Raw genomic sequence first — 25,791 nt, 5'->3', positions numbered from 1 at the left:
AATAACAGCTGTGGACATGTGTTGTTTCTGACTTTAATAACATAAATAGGGAAGCACTTTATCCTAGAAATTAAGAGCAAGAACTCTCAAGTCAGACTGGGCTGTGTCTCAGGCACCATCACAAACTAGTTATAAATTTATAGAAGTAACTTTATATGTGAGAATCTGGGCATTCATCTGTCAAATAGAGAATGTGTAGGGAAAGTTTATCCTTATCTTTGCTACATTACTAGTCTTACCTGAATAGTTTCCTCTAGGCGGTAGCACTCAAGGACTTGCAGGGTCTCTATAACTTGGTTTGGGCTGAATTGACACAACAGTTCAATGAACTGCTCTGTAATACTGGGAGATATTTGCAGCAATTCTTGATTTACATGAATACCTTCCCTGAAAACAGAAAAGGCAAGAGAGTACTAAATTGTAGCCTTATTTGCTCATACCTAGAATTAAAGGCTACAAGTAAAAAGTACATTATGTTAAAAACAAGACTACCTTCTGATCAAGTGAAACTGCAAACTGAAAATCTTGATGTTATTCAGGTGAACTGTACATTATAGAATAGGTAAACAGAAATATTTCTCAATTTACATAAAATAAAGAAGTGATAGTCAGTTGAGACCCTCTAAATTATACCAAAAGTTACCCTTTTCTGTAAAAGAAACAAGACCCAATTCAGTCTACATAATTTGATCCATGAGTAATTTTATAAACAAGAAACCACCTTCTAGTCTCAACAACCATCTCTACTATGTTCTAATCACTTCTTTAATCACCTGTTTTCTCTAACAGGCAACAAACTCTATTGGGGGCAGACACCATGTATCTTCTCACTAATGGATTTCTGAAGTCATACAGTGCCTTGTAAGAACTAATTTTTTTTTAGATGACGTTAAAACAAACAAAAAAATAGTTGGATATGCAATTTTTACGGGTTATTTGCCTTATTTGCCAACTACTCACAAAGTCCACTATTCATAATGCCTATCAAAAGCTCTAGAAGTAGAGGCTTAGTTTCATCAAGCTGATCACTCAACTACTGTGGCCAAAAGGAACTTTTTAGGAAATCAACTCATGCTCATTGGAGACCCCAGAATCATCTTCTCTTTGGCTTCACAAGAAGTTATTTTCTTTTGAGAATCTTCTCTTCAGAATTCTTCAACTAAAGTTTCTTATATGAAGAATTGGAATCAGTTTAATAAGTTACACACGTGATTGTTTGGGAAAATGGCCTTCTGAAGAGAAGTGAAGGCAGGTGGCCTACAGTAGCAGTTTCCAGCTCTTCTCATGTCATGGCACATAAAACGTGGTGATATTAACACGTTCCACTGCAGGGAGGACTCTGGCTGCCTCGGGACCTGAGGGCAGCAGTCTTCAACCACACCTGTAACCATGGCACCAATGGTCACAGCGTGTGAATCTCCAGACTCCAGAGAGAAGATCTGGATTTTATAATTTGGCTATAAACCATGTTTAAGTAGCAGTCCTGTTTTTACTTGTAAGAAGCCTGAGTTACAGAAGGATGGACTATATTTAGACATTGGAAACATTCCCTTGCTTTAAAGCTTTGTGATATGTGGCACTGACTGGAGTTCCAGGGACAAACCAAGTAAGTTCTGCTGTTTGGGCTTTTAGTACTTGCAGGTGGATTAAGGCACTAGCTCCTCAAATTGCCTGTGAATTTTTGAAAAATCAAGTTTTCCACTTTTTTGGTGGAGGGAAGTATCTCACAACTGCCTTTAATACAGAACTGTGTTAAGTGACCGACTACTCCCTCTGTATGCCACCATCATAGTTCTTACTACATACCTTGAAAATTGCCTGTTCAGGGTCTGTGTCCCCAGCTCCACAATCAACTCCATGAGAGCAAAGTCCATGTGGTATGCATCACTGCCCTCCCAGCATCGGCACAGTTGCTCAGTATATGTACACTGAACACAACTGAACTCTCTGGAAACAGCACACTGGACTGCCTTCAAGAATCGGGGAGCAGTATATAGGATTGAAAATTACAGGGACTAAAGCTATAAAGTCAGAGAAAGCCAGCAATAAATCCTGTCAGAAAGTTCCACATGGAGAAATTATTAAATGCACAGGACAGATCCAGGGAAACTCTAATTCCTTGTGGGACTGTGATCCATACTGCACTTGGTCTCTGCCCTGGTTCCTGGCACACACTTCCAGAAGGGCTGAAGGCTGAGCTGACCATGATGTAATCACTCATGCTTACCTAACAAAGCCTCCATAAAATCCCCAAACGAAAAGGTTTAGCGGGCTTCCAGATTGTTAACCGTGGAGGCTGCTGTACCCCACCAGGGCAAGGAAGCTTTGTGACCCTTTGGCCATACTTTGCCCTCTGCATCTCTTCTATCCAGCTGTTCATCTATATCCTTTGCAACGTCCTTCATAATCAAACAGGATATGTAAGAGGTGTCCCTGAGTTCCTGTGAGCCACTCTAGCAAAATAATCAGACACAATGAGGAAGTCCTGGGAACCCCAATGTATAGGCAGTCAGCAGCACACAGATCACAATGAGAGGGATGGTCTTGTGGGTGTGAGTCCTTTACCCGTGGAATGTGTAGATTGTGTTAGAATTGAGTTAAATTGTAAGACACGCAGTTACTGCACATTGGAGAATTGCTTCCTTAGTGTGTGGGAAAATCTCCCTCCACACACACACATTTTGGTGACTGAAGCAGTTTGGTTATTCCTATCTCATATCAAAAGGATGAGGCTGTACCTTAACAGAATGGGGGAGGGGATGGTGCTGTGGCGTAGTGGGTAAAGCTGCTGCCTGCAGCGTTGGCATCCCATATGGGCACTGGTTTGAGTCTTGGCTGCTCCACTTCTGATCCAGCTCTCTGCTATGGCCTGAGAATGCAGCAGAAGATGGTCCAAGGCCTTGGGCCCCTGTACTCATGTGGGAAACCTGGAAGAAGCTCCTGGCTCCTGGCTCCGGATCAGCTCAGCTCTGGCCGTTGAGGCCATTTGGGGAATAAACCACTGAATGGAAGACCTCTCTCTCTCTCTCTCTGCCTCTGCCTCTCTGTAACTCTGGCTTTTAAATAAATAAATAAATATTAAAACAAAAACAAAAACAAAACCGGAATGGGGATCCACATTCAGGGGAGCCAGTGTACCCTCCAGGGGCCTACACCAATTATAGCTGTTGTTAGTATTTTATCTAAGTCAGACTTCTGTTAATATATGTTACAAATGCAAGGCTACATGGCAAATTAAGATCAGACATAAGCATCTGTCGATGAATTGTCGTACTTAATTCTTTCCAGAACATTTATTGACAAAACCATTTACAAGGACTGAAGATGTGAATATGCATCAAACCCAGCAAATCACCCAAATGAACACATTTTGATGCATTCATTTGTGAGGAAAATAATGTGTCTGATGGGAAATTTATCAGGCAACATCAACATAATGAAAACTTTAATAAATAAGCTGCAGCATTAATGAATTTACATCCATTTCCGACTGCTTATCAGTCTTGCACATAAATACAATTTGTTAGACCCATTTCCCAGAGCTATTTTGGTTAGTTTTCTATTAGCTACCTGCTTCGCCACAGTCTCACTTAACTTTAATAGCTGTCAAGAATATGCATTTCAGAAAGGAAGACCTTTCTCTCTGTCTCTCTCTCTCACTGTCCACTCTGCCTGTCAAAAAAAAAAAAAAAAGATTATGCATTTCAGATCTAAACTTTATCTACTCATTTGGGAATCTCTATTTTATTTTATTTTTTAAATTTTTGACAGGCAGAGTGGATAGTGAGAGAGAGACAGAGAGAAAGGTCTTCCTTTTTGCCGTTGGTTCACCCTCCAATGGCTGCCGCAGTAGGCACGCTGCGGCCGGCGCACCGCGCTGATCCGATGGCAGGAGCCAGGTGCTTATCCTGGTCTCCCATGGGGCGCAGGGCCCAAGCACTTGGGCCATCCTCCACTGCACTCCCTGGCCACAGCAGAGAGCTGGCCTGGAAGAGGGGCAACCGGGACAGAATCCAGCGCCCCGACTGGGACTAGAACCTGGTGTGCCAGTGCCGCAAGGCAGAGGATTAGCCTAGTGAGCCGCGGCGCCGGCTGGGAATCTCTATTTTAATAACAGTACTGGTTATAAGGATATATGTTTAAATGTATGTACAAGGGAGAATTTCTCAAGGTACACACATATTTTTTTCATCAATTTTAAAACCACACACACACACACACACACACACTGCAAAATCAGGTTAGAAAACAGATCCACTTTTACTCAGACTGTGAAAATTGTTTTAAAATATAATCTTTATATACTGGGTCATTTCTGGGGAAAGATAACAGTATATATCAGTTTTGAAGAACTTACATTAAAATGATTCTAAAACTCAAATTCTGATTCCTAATATTTGACAATGCAAATGTGGCAGTGGAATTAAAAAATAAAACTGGTATAGTTCCTTCCTCACACTCTAAAAATGGAACACAAATGAGCCAATCTAGACTATTCTTCCATATTTCTGTAGAAGAGGATGTCACATCTCCTTCCCTACTTGTTTTGACATCTTGGGGCTACTTCAGCTTGGCCTAAATCCTGACGGCTTGAATTCTCTGCTCATTCCCAGCAGCTAGTCCTTGCAGGTGGCAGTACATGGGTGATCATCCAGTACCTTTTAGATTGAGAACTCAATATATCTCTCCTAACACATAAGAGTCAAGACAACTATTTTCTCTACAGTTTTCACTGAAATCAAGTTGCTTCACAAAGCCTTTAAGCTCAACTTTCAGGTTTCCACACACATTCCATGTTAAAAAGGCCACAATGTAATCCTGTGCCAGAAGACAACAAAACAGAACTGATATGCCAATCTGCCTGCAAAATCTTCAAATATGATGATCATGGGCAGCAAAGACAATACCTAAAGTCTGTATGAAACTGTAACATATGGGGCTGGCTTTGTAGCATAGCAGGTAAAGCCACTGCCTGTGACTCCAGCATCCCATATGGGCACTGGTTTGTGTCCTGGCTTCTCTACTTCTGATTCAGCTCCCTACTAATGGCCTGGGAAATCATCAGAAGATGGCCTAAGTGTTTGGGCCCCTGCAACCCATGTGGGAGACCTGGATGAAGCTCTTGACTCCTGGTTTCAGCCTGGCCCAACCCTGGCCTGGCCCAGCCCTGGCTGTGTGGCCATCTAGGGAGTGAACCAGTGGATGGAAGATCTCTCTTTGTCTCTCCTTCTCTCTCTTTCCATAACTCTTTCAAATAAATAAATAAGTAAAAAAAAAGTAACATAATAAATATCACACAGGGTAGAGCTGCCAGGAGCTGCCAGCAACAGCTGCGATCCCTTATCAACTTCATGAGGCACACAAGCCAAAGCACACAAGCTCCCTGCTCTGACAGCAGAGACCAGGCCGCATCTATGTGATGTAATAGCATGTTTAAGACTGTCAGCTTTAGGGGTCTGATTACTTTCCATTTTCTCATCAAGTGCCAAAACGCACTCCTTCAAATCTGAATAGAATAGAATTTTTGTTATTCCTCTGACAGCCATGAAAATGAAAGTACATTGTTTTGACTTTTTCTTGCAGGGGCAGTAAGAATGAACCACATGCGCTAACAGAAATGAGTCTAATGTTTTGGGGACACAGAATCATTTAGCTCCATGACCATATTAGTATAAACAATATTTGGATCATTCTGATGCTGTACAGACTTCAATGAAAAACTTGTAGTATAGTTACAGTGATTTCAAATTATCATAAGTAATAATACTAAAGAGGGTACTGCAGTCATTTTCATCCTCGATATTCCTCCTAATGCAAAGCTATCCTTGTCACTAAAATCTATAAGCCACCTTATTAGCAAGGGTTGTCTAGACCATGCTGAAAAAAGCCTGCACAGACACAGGCGCTGGCATCTCAACACAACTCCATAACTGACACACTCTGGGTCTGAGTGAGAAACCTGATGCCCTTCTCTCCCCCAAGTGACAGATGGAGATGGAAGAGATGAGAGACAGCTCTGTGACCACACAGTAGATGCAGAAAGGGTTCTGGAACTGATGCTGGATCAGGCTGCTGTAAATCTGTTATGATAATCTTATTAAAATTCTCAACATAGATAGAACAAAGACTTCTGGTTTTTAGTCTGGCATGCAAGTAAATAGCTTGGAAGTCATCACTCCTGGGCTCACAAGAAGAAAAATGCTGAAGAATCTGAAAACTCAGCAACTCTTCTTAGTTTCATCTACAATTGAAGGCAAGGGCAAACCAAACCAACCAAATTAGAGGCAGGCAGGCAGGCAGACACACACAACCACAGCTTACTGGAGCAGAAGCCCAGGAGTAGACACTGTGGCTGCCAAAGCCAATACTATGGCAGGAAAACTTCAAATTGGAATTGACAAATTGCCAGAGGGCCACCATAGACAAGCTTGAAAATGAAAAATTCAAGGGAAAAACAGTCTTATGAGGGTTCCTATATGCTCTTGAATTTACCTCCAGGAGGCCAACCAGGTTCTCACTGTGAAAATCAGAGAAAAACTTCCTCATGCTTCCACTATGAGGACAGAACAGCCAACCTGAATTTTATACTCTGAGAAGCCCAGAACAGTCTGTTCTTCCTAACAAGGCCTGCTGTGATGGGCTGAAGTACATGGCCCTCAGATCCGTATGTTGAACTGCTAACCCTCAGCACCTCAGAATGGGGCCTAATTTGAAATTAAGAGTGTTTGCAGATGTGATTAGTTATGCTAGAATGTAATGCCACTGAACAGGGTGAGCCTTTAATCCAATACAATGAATGCCCCAATAAAAATCTGGAAAATCTGGACACTTACATACACACAGGGATACCACACAAAGACATAAACTACAAGCCAAGGAATGCCAGCAAACCACCAGAAGCTAGGGGTAAGGCATGGATCAGATCTTTCTCACAGTGCTCAGAATAAACTAACCGTTTGACAACTTGATCTCATACTTCCAGCATCCAGAACTAAGAGACACCCGGTCTGTGATGCTTTGTTAAGGCAGCCTTAGAAAATTAATACACTGCCTTCAAAGGCAACTACTTTTATCAGAGTCTAACTGACTTGGATTTTACTAGAGCCTACCCAGTGTAGGGGAAATGAAATACCCAATCCTCATCCACTCTAACCTTCTGTATAGGTGAAGGAAATAACCAACTGTAACCCGCTTGTCTCACTTGTGGCACTGGGGTGGGAGAGCTGAGTAGTACTTATGAAGGAAACACCCTGGGGACACAAACTCACTAAGAGGCTGAAAGCTAGTCATAGGACTACAGAATACTTTGCCTCCTCCACACTCCACAACTATATTAACAGGGCCCCCATTATAACTAAAGGAGAATTTAATGGGAAGAACTATACATATCACACTTTACTTAAGAACAAGTCTCTAGGGAAACCCAAAGATGATAGGAGACAAAAGTAGACACCAGAGGAAACTTCAGCCCCAGGCACCTACTGTTATGATGAATAATCTAACTCTCAACCAGGTGAACATCATCCCTCACAGAAAAAGCCTATGTGCCCCAGTTCCTTTTGTACAGTACACTGTGTCTGGTTTTCAACAGGAAATTACAACATATAGAGAGACAAACAAGAAAACCCAAAACCATAAAAAATAAAAATGCAGCTTGAAGAGACTCAGATTTGGTAGAGATGTTGGAATTATTATACCAGGAATTCAAAACAACTATAATTAACATGCTAAGGGCTCTAAGAGAAAAATTGGACATGACGCAAAAACAAGTGGGCAATGCAAACAGAGAAACAGAGGTTCTAAGAGAGAATCAAAGCAAAATGCTACAAACAAACCAACCAACAAAAAACACGAACAGAAATGAAGAATGGCTTTGATGGTTCCATTAACAACCTAGACAGGGTAGAGCAAAGAATCAGTCACTGTGAAGAAATGTCAATAGAAGCTTCCAAAACTAAAATCCAGAAGGAAAAAAGGGGGCCAGGGTTATGGTACAGCAGGTTAAGGTGACACTGGCAACCCATATCAGAGCACTAGTTGGAGTTCTGGCTGCTCCATTTCCCCATCCAGCTTCCTACTAGTCTGTCGCTCTGCCCTTCAAATAAATAAACAAATAAATATCTTTGAAACACAGAGTTAGAGAGAGAGAGAGAGAGAGAGAGAATCTTTCAACCACTGGTTAACTCCCCAAATGGATGCAATGGCCAGGCTGGGCTAATCTGAAACCAGGAGCCAGGAGTTTCATCCCATGTGGGTGCAGGGGCCCAAGTACTTGGGCCATCTTCTACTGATTTCCCAAGCACATAAGCAGGGAGCTAGATTGGAAGTTTAACAGCTGGGACTTAAACCGGCACCTATATGTGATGCTGGCATGGCAGGTGGTGACTTTATCTGCTAAGCCACAGTGCAGGCCCCCTAAATTAATCTTAAAAACAAAATAAAACAAAAAGAATGAAAAAGATGGAATGGAATATCCCAGAACTGTGAGACAATCACAACACATGTAACATACACATAATAGGATTTCTGGAAGGAAATGAAAGAAAGGAAGGAGGAAGGGAATATTTGAGACAATGGCAGAATTCTCCAAAATTAAGGCTAGACACAAAGCTATGAATCTAGGAGAATCAAAGAGCACCATGCAGGATAAACAACAAAAAAATATACCCTTAGGTATATCTTACTTAAACTTCAGAAAATCAAACACAAAGAGAAAATCCTGAAAGAAGCCAGTAGGGGGCGGCGGGGAGCCCAAACCTCCAGGAAACAAGGGTAAGAATTTACTCTTCATAAATCTTGCAGGGAAGAAGAGAGTGCAGGGGAACATTGAAAGGAAAAAGTAAAACCATCACCTAGAAATCTGTATCCATAAAAATCCTATCTTCAAAGTGAAGAAAGGATAGAAGAAACAACATTCATAGACAAACAAAAATTGAGGGAACTTCCTGCTGGTACAGACTGCCCTGAAAGAAATGGTACAAAGCAGCTCTTTGAAAGAAGGGAAGTGACAGAGGTCAGAAACTTTTTCACATGAAGAAAGGAAAGATATTAGAGAAGGCACAAATGAAACTGAAATAAAATCTTTTATTTTTCTTATTCTTAAATAAACAGGTAACAGTATACTCAAAAGAACAACTACAATGCATTCAGTTAATAAAACTTACAGATAAGTAAAATGAATGACAGCAATGTTGCAAGGGATGAAAAGGAAGAACTGAAAGTATTCTGTTATAAGGTACTTGTACTACTCAGAGAGTGCTAGAGGGCCATTTTAATTGGACTTGGGTAAGTTGTAAATGTATATTTAAAACAAAAGTGAAACCACTAAAAGATTTTTTAAAAAGAAGTATAATTGATATACTAAAGGGAAAAAATGGATTCATATAAAATGTGCCATTAAAAACAGGAAAGGCAGAAACAGAATGAAAACAAAGAAAAAAAGCAATGAACAGAAAACATTCAAACACATAGTATAAGAAGGATTACAAATGCCAAAAAGTATCTTAAAATATATCCTTTTCCTTATAAAACAGAAAAATATGAAGTGTCAATCTATCAATAGAGACTGAAGAGTAGATGATGTGTTAGGATTTAAAATGTTGAATTGAGCTGCTGGTGAAATACAAGTACTTCAAGAAGCTCATGGAGGAGGGCTTGGTCCTTTCCCCCAGCTCCTCCCACTGCAGGCCGCTTTTTTACAGTCTGCCTAAGAAAGCTTTGCTCTCTTCTCACAAAAAAAAAAAAAAAAAAAAAAAAAAAAAAAAAAAAAAAAAAAAAAAATTTCATGGAAGAATGGAATGAAAAGTTTTGAGTTTATTTTGGTACAAAAGAATTTTTTTCACAGTACATGAAAGATAAGTATTATGCAAAAACTATGCATACATTTCAATTTTGGGGGTACCAAAATAAACACTTAATTGAATTTTTCCCGAGAACTTTCTGATGTCCCCTCATACTACCCAAAGATACTATAAGCCTGGCCAAACTGACAGCCACCCTGATCACTGAAGGTGCTCACTGAAGCAGGAATGTATTTCTATAAATCACAGTTCATAAATGTATTTAATGATCTAATTTTCAATTTGAAAGATGCTATTTCAACACTGTCAATATCTTAAAATGTCCTTTCACATATACCCACAGAAACATTGACAGATTCAACTAAAACCCAATGTATAACCATTTCCATAACCTATATTTGTTTCTTGGCAAAGTTATTCATTTTTTTAGCAATGTTCCATTTTTACTTTACTTTGATTAAAGGCTTAAAAAATACAAATGTGACATTTTATGCATTTTTCCCCTACAAGAAAATCACATTACATATTTCAGAGGCCTCCAGGACACTGTTAACACAGGTGAAATTGACATTACCAGGAAAATCACACTGAAAAAACATTTTGAGTATAAATACACTTGCACATTCCCTATTCCTTGTGCAGCTCAGGGCCTCCTAACAGCCCCCAGTGTTCTTTTGTACCATCCTCCAGCAGCCTGCACAAAGGGCCTGCATGCGGGTGTCCATGCATCAGGAGGGCTCCTGGGAGGATGCACACAGGGAGGGGCGGGGGAGTGGGGTTTTATGGAGCAGCTGTCCTGAAGGAGAGAATTGGAAAAGGATGCAAATTGTTTCTCTCCCAAGCTGCTGGCCTCAATTCAAGCAAGTAATTTGCTTCTGGAGGATTAACCCCATCTTCCACACCCCTCCCTCCACCCGCCAAACTATCCAATCTTTCTACATACAGATGCCCCCAGTAGGTCAATTAATTCTACAGACCAAATTATTTACATAATATAAATAACTTAAAGAAACTGGGTACAAAGAAATATAAATAAGAAATCAACGACAGGATCTGTTCCTTTAAAAACGCTGTTGATAGAATTAAAAGCTATCCTGTCCAAAAAAAAACAAAAACAAGAAACAAAACTTGATGACACATGTAAATGTTAAAACAAAGATACATAAACTATATATAAGGAATGAGGATCTTGTTGACTCAGGTTTTGGGGCAAGAGCAAGAACAGCAACATTCTGATATGACACATACATCCACGCAGTCCTCATCTCAAAGTAACTGTCTTTCATTTTCCCTCCTCTCCAGAATGCTGGCACAGGACTTCATGGGGGAAAGAAACCTGGAGCTTAAAAAATCTTTTGCTTAAGAACAGAAACCGAAGAAACAAAGGCAAAAATAGTCTTCAGTTGGCTGCCAGTGAAAACTGCTCAGCAGGGCAGTCCACCTATTCTTGATGTTCTTCTGTTGCTACATCTTTTCCCTGATCCTCTAGTTTTCTACTTCAGATCCCAATCCTTTACTTAGGTTAGTCAACAAGCACAGGTACTTTATTTTATTTTACTTTTTTAAAGATGTATTTATTTATATGAAAGGCAGAGTCACAGAGAGGCAGAGGCAGAGATAGACAGAAGTTCTCCATCTGCTGGTTCACTCCCCAGATGGCCACGACGGCCGGAGCTGTGCTGATCTGAAGCCAGGAGCCAGAAGCTTACTCCTGGTCTCCCACGTGGGTGCAGAGGCCAAAAGACTTGGGCCATCCTCCACTGCAGAGAGCTGGATCAGAAGTGAAGCAGCCGGGACTCGAAGTGGTGCCCATATGGGACGCCGGCACCATGGGCTGCGGCTTTACCCGCTAAGCTGCAGCGTTGGCCCCTTTTTACTTTAAAAGGCTCATATGTGAGGGGAATTTAGAGACTAATAGAAACCAGTGCAGAGAGGCAGAGGCAGAGACAGAGAGAAGTCCTCCAACTGCTGGTTCATTCTCCAGATGGCTGCAATGGCCGGAGCTGTGCTGATCCGTAGACAGGAGCCAGGAACTTCCTCCCAGTCTCCCACATGGGTGCAAGAGCCCAAGGACTTGGGCCATCCTCCACTGCTTTCTCAGGCCACAGCAGAGAGTTGGATAAGAAGCGGAACAGCCAGGACTCAAACCAGTGCCCATATGAGATGCTAGCATCATAGGCTGCAGCTTCACCTGCTATGCCACAGCACTGGCCCCTGGTTACTTTAAAAGGCTCATATGTGGCTGGCGCCGCGGCTCACTAGGCTAATCCTCCACCTTGCGGCGTCGGCACACTGGGTTCTAGTCCCGGTCGGGGCACCGGATTCTGTCCCGGTTGCCCCCCTTCCAGGCCAGCTCTCTGCTGTGGCCTGGGAGTCCAGTGGAGGATGGCCCAAGTCCTTGGGCCCTGCACCCCATGGGAGACCAGGAGAAGCACCTGGCTCCTGCCATCAGATCAGCGCGGTGCGCTGGCCGCAGTGCGCCAGCCGTGGTGGCCATTGGAGGGTGAACCAATGACAAAGGAAGACCTTTCTCTCTCTCTCTCTCTCTCTCTCTCTCACTGTCCACTCTGCCTGTCAAAAAAAAAAAAAAAAAAGGCTCATATGTGATGGGAATTCAGAGACTAATGGAAACCAGTGCACATGCTGTTTCCTTCTCACCTTTGATGTCAATCAGTATTAGGAAGTCTCTTTTTTTTTTGTCATTCATAGTTTGAGAGTATTTGAAGAAGTTCATGAAAAAACAGAATTATAAAGCTAAGCTTATCTTGGTTTTTCTTTTTTTAGACTGATAGAACTACTTTAAGATTTTATTTTTATTTTAAAAATCATTTTATTTTTTAGTGGATTTATTTATTTGAAAGGCAGAGTTAGACATGATAGACAGTGACAGAGAGATATAGTCTATCTGGCCCCAAATGGCCAGAATGGCTGGGGCTGCTAAAGCCAGGAGCCCAGACCTCCATCCAGGTTTCCCATGTGTGTGTGGGGACCCAAGTACTTGTGCCACCTTCCACTGCTTTCAGAGGTGCATTAGTAGGGAGCTGGATTGAAAGTGGAGCAGCCAGGACTTGAACCAGAGCTCCCATGGGATGCTGGCATTGCAGGCAGTGGCTTAAGCTACTGCCTCACAATGCTGGCCCCTATTGACTTTCTTTTCTTTCTTTTCCTTTTCTTTCTTGCTTTCAAGACTTATTTATTTATTTTTAAAGACTCATTTATTTATTTGAAAGTCAGAGTTCACAGAGAGAGAAGGAGAGGCAGAGAGAGAGAGAGAGAGGTCTTCCATCCGCTGGTTCACTCCCCAATTGGTCACAACGGCTGGAGCTGTGCCGATCCAAAGCCAGGAGCTTCCTCCTGGTCTTACCATGTGGGTGCAGGGGCCCAAGGACTTGGACATCTTCTACTGCTTTCCCAGGGCATAGCAGAGAGCTGGATTGGAAGTAGAGCAGCTGGGTCTCACACCGGCGCCCATATGGGATTCTGGCACTACAGGTGGCAGCTTTATCCACTATGCTACAGCGCCGGCCCAGTATTTACTTTCATTTTTACTTGAAAGGCAGAGACAGTGAGAGATCTTCCTATACTAGTTTATTCTTCAGAATCGGAAGAAGAGCAGCCGGGACTTGAACAGGTGCCCATATGGGATACCAGCAGTGCAGGCGGCGGCCTTACCCTCTGTGGTTTATGCCACAGCACTGGCCCTCACAGGTCTCTTAAAGGGTCTCACATCTGGGGCCATTGCAGTGGCTTAACATGTAAAGCCACTAACTGTGGTGCCGGCATCCAATATGGTCACCAGTTCGAGTCCTGGCTGCTCCATTTCTGATCCAGCTCTCTGCTATGACCTGGGAAAGCAGTAAAGATGGCCCAAGTGTTTGGGCCCCTGCACCTGCATGGGAGACCTGGAAGAAGCTCCAGGCTCCTGGCTTCAGATCGGCCCAGCTTTAGCTGTTGTGTCAATTTGGGGTGTGAACCAGTGGATGGAAGACCTCTCTCTTTCTCTGCCTCTCAAATAAAATAAATCTTTTTTTTTTTTTTTTTTTTAAAGATCTCACATCTAACAGCATCTTTCAAATCTAAGCATAGGAAATAGCTAAGCCAAGACTTTCCATTGGAGACCTCTCACGTGCTTGTGATTTGCCATTTTTATGACTGCAAAGTTTAAGTCGTTAGTGTAACACCTGAGCAAATGATTATACTGATATTTATATTACCTAACACCTTTTTCACTATTAAAAAAAGTATATTTGGTCACCATTATCTTCTACATTTTGCTACATTTGGGGAGGTACCAACTTCAAAACTGAGTTTCCTCTTGTCCTTCCAACTTGAGTCTCTCTGGGGAGCATGGCTTGGGAAAAGGACTTGGTCAAAACAATTATCCTAGAGGAAGAAGTGTCAGGCCCTAAGAGAACAGATCTAACCGGAGGAGCCAACACAGGGGAGGAACAGGGAACTGCACCAAGAGAAAAGGCTGTGGAGAAAGCGCTGGAAGCAGGGCTGGGGGTTGCCTCCTCCTCCCTGCAGCTCAGTCCTCCCCGTCCCTCTCCCACTTCTCTCACATCTCCCCCTTCCAGCTCTCCCAATTCTCTTTCCAGGTCTCTTCCTTCCCCCTGCACCCCAACTCCAATTCTAAAATATCTCTACCAGTCATTTCCATAAGTAGACTGGAGCCCATACTGGATCTGAAGGAAATATACATGATTAATAGACATCCTAAAAGATGTCTAGCCTCAGTAATAATCTGGAAACAAGGAATTAAACACAAATACTTTGAAGAGTTCTTAAACTGGAATGGAAATGTGTAGTCAGATGGCTTTTCCTTAACACTGGCACATATACATTTGTTTAACTCTAAATTTAAATTCAGCATAGCCTGCTCAAGATGTAAAAGATTAAGCTTTTAAAAAATTACAGAAATCAAAAAAATTATTGGTATGTTCATGTTTAAGAATAGCACACTGGAATAACCAAAATTGATACAATCACTAAGGTAAATATTTTCAATGGCCAGTGTATATTGTAATGAAACCTACAGTCTGTATGTCTGATATGAACGCTATGCTATACTATTCTGAGATATTACACTTAAGCAAGTGATGCTTAACTCTTTATGTGCATCAAAATATCTCTACTCCCAATGGTTGTGTGGGATTGGGCCCAGGCATCTGCATATTTTTAAAAGTTTAGGTGGTTCCAACACACACTTCTGATCAAGAGTTACTGTCCTGGAGGGTGTTAAATATTGCTACACTGAACACCCAGTGCACTGCTAACTTAGTCACCGCCAAACTTTAAGATCTCACAGGTTAAGCTACCTTGCTTACAAATCCATTACTGATCTCATCATCTCCTTGGGTTTGTTTTTATTTCATAGGTTCCACAGTAGCACTTGGAAAACACATTCTATTTTTCTTCCCATTCCACCACGAAGTTATTTAAAACTGAAGATTTGAGCGTTTGAGGTAATAATGTAGTGGTTAGCTGGGAACTGGGCACTTTAAACACAGCCATCTACCTGCAGCAAGGAACAGGTAGGAGGGGAACCAGGCGAGAAAGGGGAAGCTGCATGGCCATCCAGTTCCTCCTGAGGCACATCCTCAAGTCAGGCTTCCCCATTTACTTAACACTGATGAGAACTCATCAGGATGCTCATGTTCAAATGGAAAGAAAAGTATCCCCTCAAGTTATAATCTATTTTCACATCATGCATTTTGATATTAACAGTTACTTCGACTGATGTTAAAAATCAAGAGTTAATTGTATCATTTGGATTTCTCCCATTAGTATCTTAATCTCAATTTATTTCCACTCATTTCTCATCTATGTATTATGAAAAACTAAAGTTTATTAACCTACCTTGGGTCAAGAAGACTTCTCAAAAATTGGAAAAGCAAAACCTGGTTCTGGATAGGAAAACAATAAAAAAAAATTAAAACAAATGTTCCTAATTAGGCTACAATGAAGAAATAATCCAGATGACCCCTTTAAAATGCAGATATATGACCATTTCAATTAAGAAATTCTAAAGAATCATTTGGAGGTCCTTAGCATCCTCTCAATAATTCTAATCAGTCACACATTCCATTTTGAGTACAGAGGGGACATAGAATCCTTGTTATGACCAAAAGACTTCTACTGAGACAAATCCCCAAGCTGTTTCCAGCCCATGCCCTTTGGAGTGGTGGGCACCTAGAACTGCTCAGCTGACAGTCGCATTGCCTGAACTGGCCCTCCTTATCACGAGTCAGCTGTGAGATAGTTAATCTAGGTATGGTGGGACTATGAGGCCCACATCAACAACCACAGCCAGGGAAAGCTCACTCTTTGCTCAACATAACCAGCAACAGCAGAGATGACAATCAAACCGTAACATGTCAGCAATCAATATACCATCAAACTTGGGATTCTGCTTCTGCCGCTCATTAGTTATGTGACTTTGTGTAAGTCTCTTGTCCCTTTTAGCAATTCAGTTTCATTTTTTGAGAGAAAAAAAGGAGGATGGCAGTAGCTTCTCTGTCTTGTGCATGGCGTGGGAGGGAGGGTTAAATGAGATAAAACCTCAAATACTACATAAATACAAATAATGTTTCTAAATTCTTGGGAAATCTAAGCAAAAAGATATTACTGTCAGGGCCAGAGGTTAAATCTCCACCTGCAGTGCCAGCATCCCATAAGGGCACTGGTTCGAGCCTCAGCTATTCCACTTTTGATCCAGTTCCCTGCTGATGGAGTTGAAAAGCAACAGAAGATGGCCCAAGCGCTTGGGCCTCTGCACCCACCTGCAAGATCCAGAAGAAGCTCCTGGCTCCTGGCTTCGGATCAGCCAAGCTCCAGCCACGGCAGCCAACTGGGGAATGAACCAGCAGATAAGACCTCTCTGTCTCTCTCTAACTCTGCCTCTCAAATAATAAATAAATAAATATTTGTTTTAAAAAAGATTATTGTCTAGTTTCCTTTCCTTTTTTTTTTTTTTTAAACAGGCAGAGTGGATAGTGAGAGAGAAAGAGAAAGGTCTTCCTTTTTGCCGTTGGTTCACCCTCCAATGGCTGCTGTGGCAGGCACATCTCGCTGATCCGAAGCCAGGAACCAGGTGCTTATCCTGGTTTCCCATGCGGGTGCAGGGCCCAAGCACTTGGGCCATCCTCCACTGCCTTCCCGGGCCATAGCAGAGAGCTGGCCTGGAAGAGGGGCAACCGGGATAGAATCTGGCGCCCCAACCGGTACTAGAACCCGGTGTGCCAGTGCCGCAAGGCGGAGGATTAGCCTGTTAAGCCACGGCGCCGGCCTCCTTTTTTTTTTTTTTTGCCAGGCATAGTTAGACAGTGAGAGAGAGAGACAGAGAGAAAGGTCTTCTTTCCATTGGTTCACCCCCCAAATGGCCGCTACGGCTGGTGCACTGCGCCGATCTGAAGCCAGGAGCCAGGTGCTTCCTCCTGGTCTCCCATGCGGGTGCAGGGCCCAAGCACTTGGGCTGTCCTCCACTGCCTTCCTGGGCCACAGCAGAGAGCTGGACTGGAAGAGGGGCAACTGGGACAGAATCTGGTGCCCCAACCGGGACTAGAACCCAGTGTGCCAGCACTGCAGGTTGGAGGATTAGCCTAGTGAGCTCTGGCGCCGTGCCGGTTCCTTCACTCTTTAATTTTATCTACTTGTGAGAGAGGGGGAGGGGAAGAGGGGGAGAGGGGAATGGGAGGAGTGGGAGTTGGAGTGGAAGAGAGAGGGGGAGAGGAGAGGGGGAGAGGGGGAGAGGGGGAGAGGGGGAGGGAGAGGGAGAGGGGGGAGAGAGAGAGATCTTCCATCCACTGATCACTTCCTGAATGCCCCCAACAGCTAGGACTAGGCCAGGTGAAAGCCAGGAGAATGCTATCCAGTCTCCATGTGAGTGTTGGGGCCCAAGTATATAAGCCATCATCTGCTGCCTACCAGGACGCATTAGCCAGAAGCTGGGCTGGAAGTGGAGTAGCCTCTTACCTGTACCAACACTGTCATACAGAATATTAGAGTTGCAAACAGCAGCTTAACCCTCTGTGCCGCAATGCCCACCCCACTGCTATATTTTTTGATACATCCAAACTTCACCTGTATAAATGAGAGGATCCTCAAATTTGAAAAGGGTTAACATTATTCAGAATACAGTTTTAAAATATGTTTATAGGAGCTGGTAGCTAGCCCAGGGGTTAAGATGGCTGCATTCTACGCTGGTCGCCAGGGTTCAACAACTGACTCTAGCTGCTGGCTACAGCTTCCTGCTCACGCAGAGGGTGGCAGTCAGCAGTGACGGCTCAGTGACCGGGTTCTTGCCAACCACAGGGGAGACGTGAACGAAGTTACTGCCTCCCAGCTTCAACCAGTGTAGCTCCAGCTGTTATAGGCATTTGGGGAGTGAACCAGAAGATGGGGGAGATCTGTCTTTCAAACAAAATTTGTTTACTTTAAAAAATATGTTTATATTTATCAATTTCTGGTTTTCTGTTTCCTACCACTTTGTTTTATTTTATGTAGTTTTCTTCCTAGTTATCACTTAACATTCTGGCTAATTTTTCAAGAGTTCTGAAAACAATTAAAGGCATATTTCTTGCCATTAAAAATAAGGTGCTTAGAAGATCCATGACGGATTCTTGCACAATCCATAAAGCTCTGCAATAAAACAAACACTTTACTGCTTTAAAAGCAATGTCTAAAGCCGGCGCCGTGGCTTAACAGGCTAATCCTCCGCCTTGCGGCGCCGGCACACCGGGTTCTAGTCCCGGTTGGGGCACCGATCCTGTCCCGGTTGCCCCTCTTCCAGGCCAGCTCTCTGCTGTGGCCAGAGAGTGCAGTGGAGGATGGCCCAAGTGCTTGGGCCCTGCACCCCATGGGAGACCAGGAGAAGCACCTGGCTCCTGCCATCGGAACAGCGCGGTGCGCCGGCCGCAGCGTGCTGGCCGCGGCAGCCATTGGAGGGTGAACCAACGGCAAAAAGGAAGACCTTTCTCTCTATCTCCCTCTACTGTCCACTCTGCCTGTCAAAAATTAAAAAAAAAAAAAAAAAAAAAAAAAAAGCAATGTCTAAGGTCTACAAACAGACAGCAGTCTAGCAGCCACTTTCTTCTCATCCAGTACACTTCAATGTTTATATATTCTTCTGGTGAATAGCGTTATAGTCACTTACTGGGCCTCTCTGTCTCTAGTATCTTTGGAGACTATAGAAAGAAGAACATTCTGCAACTGATTATCTTATATTTTAAAGAGTGATGACACCTCCGGCCCCCATCGCCACCACAAGCAAGGTTTACCAGCACTGCTACCTCTGAATGGCGAGAAAAGCTCTGGAGGCAGAGGAAGTTTTCCATCCCCCTCACTAGGCTGGACTGGATGCTTCTCAGGTACTTCCTTGGTACCTGGGCAGTACTTGGTCAGCACTCCAGCCAAACTATTCCGTAACTGTATGCTGGCTTATCTGTCTCCTTTCTTGACAACAAAGGAACTCAGACTCAGCTCTTTATGTTTGGGGTGCACAGCTGGTCCATAAATATTTACTGAATGAATGGATGAGTCTTTATTTTGAGTTAATGGAGCTCATCATGTTGGCTAACCAAGCCTGACACCTGGGAGTCAAATACTGCCATCACATTCAACTAGTTCCCAAGTCCTATACATTTTACATTTCAAGTACCTCTTGAGATCTGCTCTCTCCCCTTAGCCCTGTCCCCCACCAAGTTTGTTGCCTTCCAACAGGATTCGCCTCTCCCTTTGCTCCTGTTGCCAGTTCATTCTCCACACTACCAGCCAGAGTTAATGCTCTCTAAATGGACCTAATGATGTAATTCCTGTGCTTAAAACACTTTAATAATTCTTCAGCATGTAAAAAAGTGTTAAGTCTCTCAGTACTACACATAATATTAATATAATACCAGACCCTAAGCTGTATTCTCCAGCCTCTATAAACTCTACTCCTTCCCTCTTAGATCTTAATCTAAGGCCACTTCCGCCACTGCCCCCATACCACCATGCTTCATGTAGACCTGACCAGTCTGTGAATATGTGTGCTGCTTCACACTTTTCTTTACATACCCAAATCCCTCGTGCAGAAAACCTTCCCAAGTCGGGTTTTTTTTTTTTTTTTTTTTGACACGCAGAGTGGACAGTGAGAGAGAGAGACAGAGAAAAAGGTCTTTATTTGCTGTTGGTTCACCCTCCAATGGCCGCCGCAGCCAATGTGCTGCGGCCGGCGCACCACACTGATCCGAAGGCAGGAGCCAGGTGCTTCTCCTGGTCTCCCATGGGGTGCAGGGCCCAAGCACTTGGGCCATCCTCCACTGCACTCCCAGGTCATAGCAGAGAGCTAGCCTGGAAGAGGGGCAACCGGGACAGAATCTGGCGTCCGACCGCTACTAGAACCTCGTGTGCTGGCGCCGCAAGGTGGAGGATTAGCCTATTGAGCCACGGCGCCGGCCTCCAAGTCGGTTTTAAAAACTGATGATATCAATCATTTAAGACCCAGTCCAGGTATTTCTGGGAGTTTCTGTCTGACTTTTTCCAACATCTCTTCTCTTGTTACTAGATATCTCTACTGAGGCTTGAATGACACTGCAGTTATACAAATCATCCTCTGTTCCACAGGAAAAATGATAGGAAAGGTTGCATTTTCATCCATGTCCCTAAGCCTAGCTCATGGGGTACAGAGTGGGCCACAAGACATTTTCAAATGAATGAGTTCCATATCTTTGTCTCTCTCTTTTTTTTTAAAAAAAAATATTTTATTTATTTGAGAGGTAGAGTTACAGACAGTGATAGGAAGAGACAGAAAGAATGGTCTTCCTTCCGTTGTTTCACTCCCCAGTTGGCCGCAACGGCTGGAGCTGTGTTGATTCGAAGCCAGGAGCCAGGAGTTTCCTCCCAGTCTCCCATTCGGGTGTAGGGGCCCAAGCACTTCAGCCATTTTCTACCACCTTCCCAGGCCACAGCAGAGAGCTGGATTGGAAGAGGAGCAGCTGGGACTACAACCGGCGCCCATATGGGATGCTGGCGCCACAGGTGGAGGATTAACTTACTGCGCTAGGGCACCGGCCCAACATATCTTTGTCTCTTATGCTAGCTGCCCCCCAACTCACTGCTCTGGTTTTCAAGTTGCATAGCCATTCCCTACCACTGTTATTGCCACTTGAGAACTTTAGGATGTCCTTTATGTCCCTGTCACTGTCCTATTCCTTACTCTATCATTGTGGCCGTAACGACAATGAGCCAGCTCAACGCTAGCACCAGTACGGTAAGCCATGAGTAGAAAACCAGGTCCACTGAACAATGCTTTTGACTGAGCTTCTCAATATTCAGTCTGCATACAGTTACAGTCTATGTAAGATTTTCCAAGAAAAATTCTAAATAGCACTAACCCAATTTTAGGATGACAAAGTTCTGAATAAATAACATGAACCTCAAAGAGAAAAGAATCATTGGTCCTCCAGCAAAAGGAAAATGGGAGGAAGAGAGAATCTTCTGTGGATTACAACTTCTAGAATAAGCACAGGCTATAGTTTCAAAAATGCTTCTTTGATGTTAATATTGCTATGCACAATGATCAATCCTCTTATTTCAGGACTCAAAGATCTTCATACAGCTGCTCACACACACACACACACACACACAGAGTTTTAAATGGCTGCTATCAACTGAAATAGCTATAATCAAAAGGAAGCCATTGTAACCCATAAGCTGTACTTTGGAAATTTATATTCATTAAATAAAAGTTTAATAAATGAAAAAAAAAAAAAAAAAAGAAGCAGCAAGGGTGGTTTCAGTAAAAAAAAAAAAAAAGTCCCCAGATGGAGATTCAATAATTTTCTCTTCACCGAATGCTTTTTCCCAACATATACCTGAAGTTTTTTCATGACTGTTTCAATCTGTCCAGAAAAGTGAGTAGCAACCAGCTCTGCAGCTTTACAAGGCTTCAGGGACACAAGCTCCTGGAGTCAAGGGAAAAGACAAAGTCATCATTACACTTACATCCCACATTTAAACAGAAAACCCACAGATGGAAGGATGATTACCTCCCTCAATATGGTCACAAGCTTCCACACTGCATTTCAAGAGGCCTCCCTACAGGACCTCAAGTAAAAGGCACATTGCAAATGAACAAAGTAAGAAATGTGCCATGCAAAAAATCAGAATTGGACTGTTTTTTAAAAAGGTGATTCGGCCGGCGCCATGGTTCAATAGGTTAATCCTCCGCCTTGCGGCGCCGGCACACCAGGTTCTAGTTCTGGTTGGGGAGCCGGATTCTGTCCCGGTCGTCCCTCTTCCAGGCCAGCTCTCTGCTGTGGCCCGGGAGTGCAGTGGAGGATGGCCCAAGTGCTTGGGTCCTGCACCCCATGGGAGACCAGGAGAAGCACCTTGCTCCTGCCTTCGGATCAGTGTGGTGCGCCAGCTGCAGCGCGCCAGCCGTGGTGGCCATTGGGGGGTGAACCAATGGCAAAGGAAGACCTTTATCTCTGTCTCTCTCTCACTGTCCACTCTGCCTGTCCAAAAAAAAAAAAAAAAAAAGTGATTCAGAATCCTTAGAAAACAAAAGCATTCTCAGTTTTCATCCTTGAGTTTAAAGTCATAAAGAAATGAGAGTGTGTAGGTAAACTCTTTTTGGCTAAGAATTCTAAAACTTTACTTCTGGTGCCTGGTGGATTTAGAAACTGAAAAATGGTCTTGAGAAATTAAGTTAAGGTCCTAAGTCTTAGTTAGATAAGACTACAAAGTCACCACTGTTGATTAAAAATTAATAAGACCTATTTCTGTCAAAGATTTCCAATCTGCCCTCTTCTTGAACTTTCCTTAAGATCAACGGCTATCCTTTTTTTCTTGAAACTTTTGTTGCTTGCTTTCTGTCACCAAACATTTCATCTTTCCAACCTCACTTTCTCTGTGAACACAATGTGACCAAACACAACCATGAGTGACTAAAATGCAGAGACTGAACGCAGACCAACATAGTACACCATCAAATACCACTTAGACAATGCATTGTGACTGCAATATCCATTATAAATATCTAATAATGAATGACTGTGTTACATAGTATTTCTACACTAAGAAACTATAGCTATCCCTCAATGACTAGGGAGGACTGGTTCCAGAATCCTCGGTGGATATCAACATCTTATATAAATTGGCACATTCTCCAATATACTTTTAACCACCTCTAGATTATTCACAATATCTAATGCAATGTAAATAGCTGTTAACAATAGTTACATTGTTTAGGTAATGGTGATCATAAAAAAAGTCTGTGCATATTCTATATAGATGTAATATTTTTACCAAAATATTTTTAATTGTGGTTGGTCAAATCTATGGATATGGAACCCACAGATGTAGAGGGCCAGATGATTATGAATTAATTTATGAGAAGAACTTGCAAGTTTTAACAAAACAGATAAATTCCCAAAAATTATCTTTAATAAATTGACTTAAGATGAAATAGAAAAAATGAATTTATTTTTCATCATTGAAGAATTAGTCAAAAATATTTTGCATGGAAAATTCCAGACCAAACAGTCTTATTGATAAGGTCTAGGAATCACTTAAGAAAGAAATAATTCTAATATTAACTAATTTGTTACAGAGAATAGTAAAGAAAAGAACTTTATAAGCTCACTGTCTGAGGCTAGCAACATTTTGATACCTAAACCCAATGATACAATATAAGAAACAAAATTATAAATATTGACACAAATGTCCTGAATCAAAAGGAAAAAAAAAAACAAAATCCAACAATATATAAAAAGAATAATGTCAGAATCAGATGTCAGAATCAGCTGCATTTATCTGTGCAATTCAAGGTTGGTTCAATGGAACAAGGATATAAGCCTCAGCCATTTTAGCTCCTTGCCTGAAAGAAGATAAAATTCCCTTTAGCCCTGTCTTCTTTCAAGAGACCAGCTCAGCCCCAAGCCATGTATTGCTCCCCCACCCAACCCTCTGCATTCTTTTCCAGGTTTGATAGCCCCTGAAAAAAAACTGTAAGGGTCCTTCCCCTAAGGACCCTTAGCCCACCCTAAGCTATATAAGACCAGCCTTGTTGGAGCACTTACTCTCTGCCACATGTTTGCACTGTGCATGACAGCAGTTAGCCACCTCAGTGAATTTATTTGTTTTGTTCTTGAATAAATCAATTTTGGCTGTGAGTTTGTCTCCTTCTCCTCTCTGTTCTGCCCCCTTTTCTTACATGTTTAATATCAATAAAATTTATCACAAAAAGAGGAAAGGTGACAAAATTTAAAATCTACTTATGAGGCAACTCAGTATACCAGAAATAGAAAGAAACTTCTATTAAAATCCTTATAACAAATATTATGCTTATATAGGAATTGAAATTTTCATAAACATCATTAATAATAATATTAAAAATATAAAATTATGACAGTAAATCTAACAAAGAGCAGAAAACCTCTAAAGAGAAAAATCATATGACTTTACAGAAAATTGTTGAATAAAGGGGTAAACCATACAGTTACTGTCTGGAAGACTCAGTATTATGAAGATTGTACATTACCTTCAAAATAACAGATTCAATGCAATGCCTGTTAAGAATTCTAAACTTAAAATCGTTTTGGTAGAACCTGATTAGTTGACTCTAAAATATATTTGGAAGGAAGAAAGTCTACAAGGGCAAGACTTATTACACAATAATGCTATTTAACAGTGTATGCTACCAATGCAGATAAATGGGCCAATGAAATAAGAAAAGGCACAAAACAATGGGCTAAAGCACACAGATCCTTGATATACTTATGACAAAGGTAGCACCAATAGGTGATCGGGAAAGGCTACCTTTAAAATAACAACTGCAGGCAAAACTGGGCATTTATATTTAAAAATTAATCAAGTTTAAAGAGAAAAAGAAAAAGCTTTTAGATGATAATAAAGAAGGACATCTCCTTAAGTATGGTGAGGAAAAAATTATTTTAACAACCTAAAAATTTTTTCTGATAAATGGAAGAAGTATTTGCGACCTACTCCATACTGCTAAAAAAGACATAAAAACAAATCATATAAATCAACAAGGATGAGAAGCATTTAAATAGAAAAGCGGGCAAAAGACTTCCACAGGCACATCACAAAATAAGAAATTTAAATGTCCAATAAACACCAAAAGGTTGTCATAGCATTAATTAATTAAGAAAATATAAATTAAAAACACAATAAGATGTCACTAAACATCCATGAGATTGGCAAGGTTTTAAGGTCTGGCAAGAATACAGAACCAAGGGGAATTCATACACAGTGCTGGGATCCAGTGAAGTTTAAGATAACCTGAAACTGAGGTGACAGCTGCACTGCAGCTACATATAATAAAAGGTTCAAACTTCTCGAAATATTGAGTAGAATTAAACAGAAAACACAGAGTGTAATTTTATTCACATAACGTTCAAAACCAGGCAAAACAAAACATGCATATTTAGGATTACACGCATATGCAGTACCAGTTTACAGAAAGGTAAGAATTTAGAGTATATCGGTGTTCAGAGCAGGGAGAAGTAGGGCTTGGGATCAGGAAAGGATGTACGGGGAGTTTGGGGGTAATGGAAATATTCTATTTCTTGATCTGGGTTTAAGAAGCTTGCTTTAACCCTGGCTTCAGAATCAGCCCTTAAGGCATTCAGATCCGGTTAAAAAGCCCATGAGAGTACACTCTGGGGAAAAAAAAAAAAAAAAAGGCTGGCGCCGTGGCTCAACAGGCTAATCCTCCGCCTTGCGGCGCCGGCACACCGGGTTCTAGTCCCGGTCGGGGCACCGATCCTGTCCCGGTTGCCCCTCTTCCAGGCCAGCTCTCTGCTGTGACCAGGGAGTGCAGTGGAGGATGGCCCAAGTGTTTGGGCTCTGCACCCCATGGGAGACCAGGATAAGCCCCTGGCTCCTGCCATCGGAACAGCGTGGTGCGCCGGCTGCAGCGCGCTACCGCGGCGGCCATTAGAGGGTGAACCAACGGCAAAGGAAGACCTTTCTCTCTGTCTCTGTC

The 25,791-nt window shown here is 42.3% G+C and overlaps 1 protein-coding gene across 2 annotated transcripts in view; it reads right to left on the bottom strand.

Annotated features, from left to right (window-relative positions):
• Positions 1–25,791, bottom strand: part of VPS8 (VPS8 subunit of CORVET complex) — a 258,685-nt gene that overhangs the window by 82,295 nt on the left and 150,599 nt on the right. For both annotated transcript variants that reach the window (XM_062210810.1, XM_062210812.1), the window contains exons 34-36: positions 21,656–21,745; positions 15,660–15,706; positions 240–387 (exon numbers count right to left, since the gene is read on the bottom strand). In XM_062210810.1, the coding sequence (XP_062066794.1) occupies positions 240–387; positions 15,660–15,706; positions 21,656–21,745 (285 nt within the window). The remainder of the gene's footprint in view (positions 1–239; positions 388–15,659; positions 15,707–21,655; positions 21,746–25,791) is intronic.

The sequence above is a fragment of the Lepus europaeus genome, chromosome 2 (genome assembly GCF_033115175.1).
Source record: "Lepus europaeus isolate LE1 chromosome 2, mLepTim1.pri, whole genome shotgun sequence".
NCBI classification, from domain to species: domain Eukaryota; kingdom Metazoa; phylum Chordata; class Mammalia; order Lagomorpha; family Leporidae; genus Lepus; species Lepus europaeus.
Note: the sequence above shows the minus strand (reverse complement) of the source record. Positions and strands in the feature narration are given on the sequence as shown.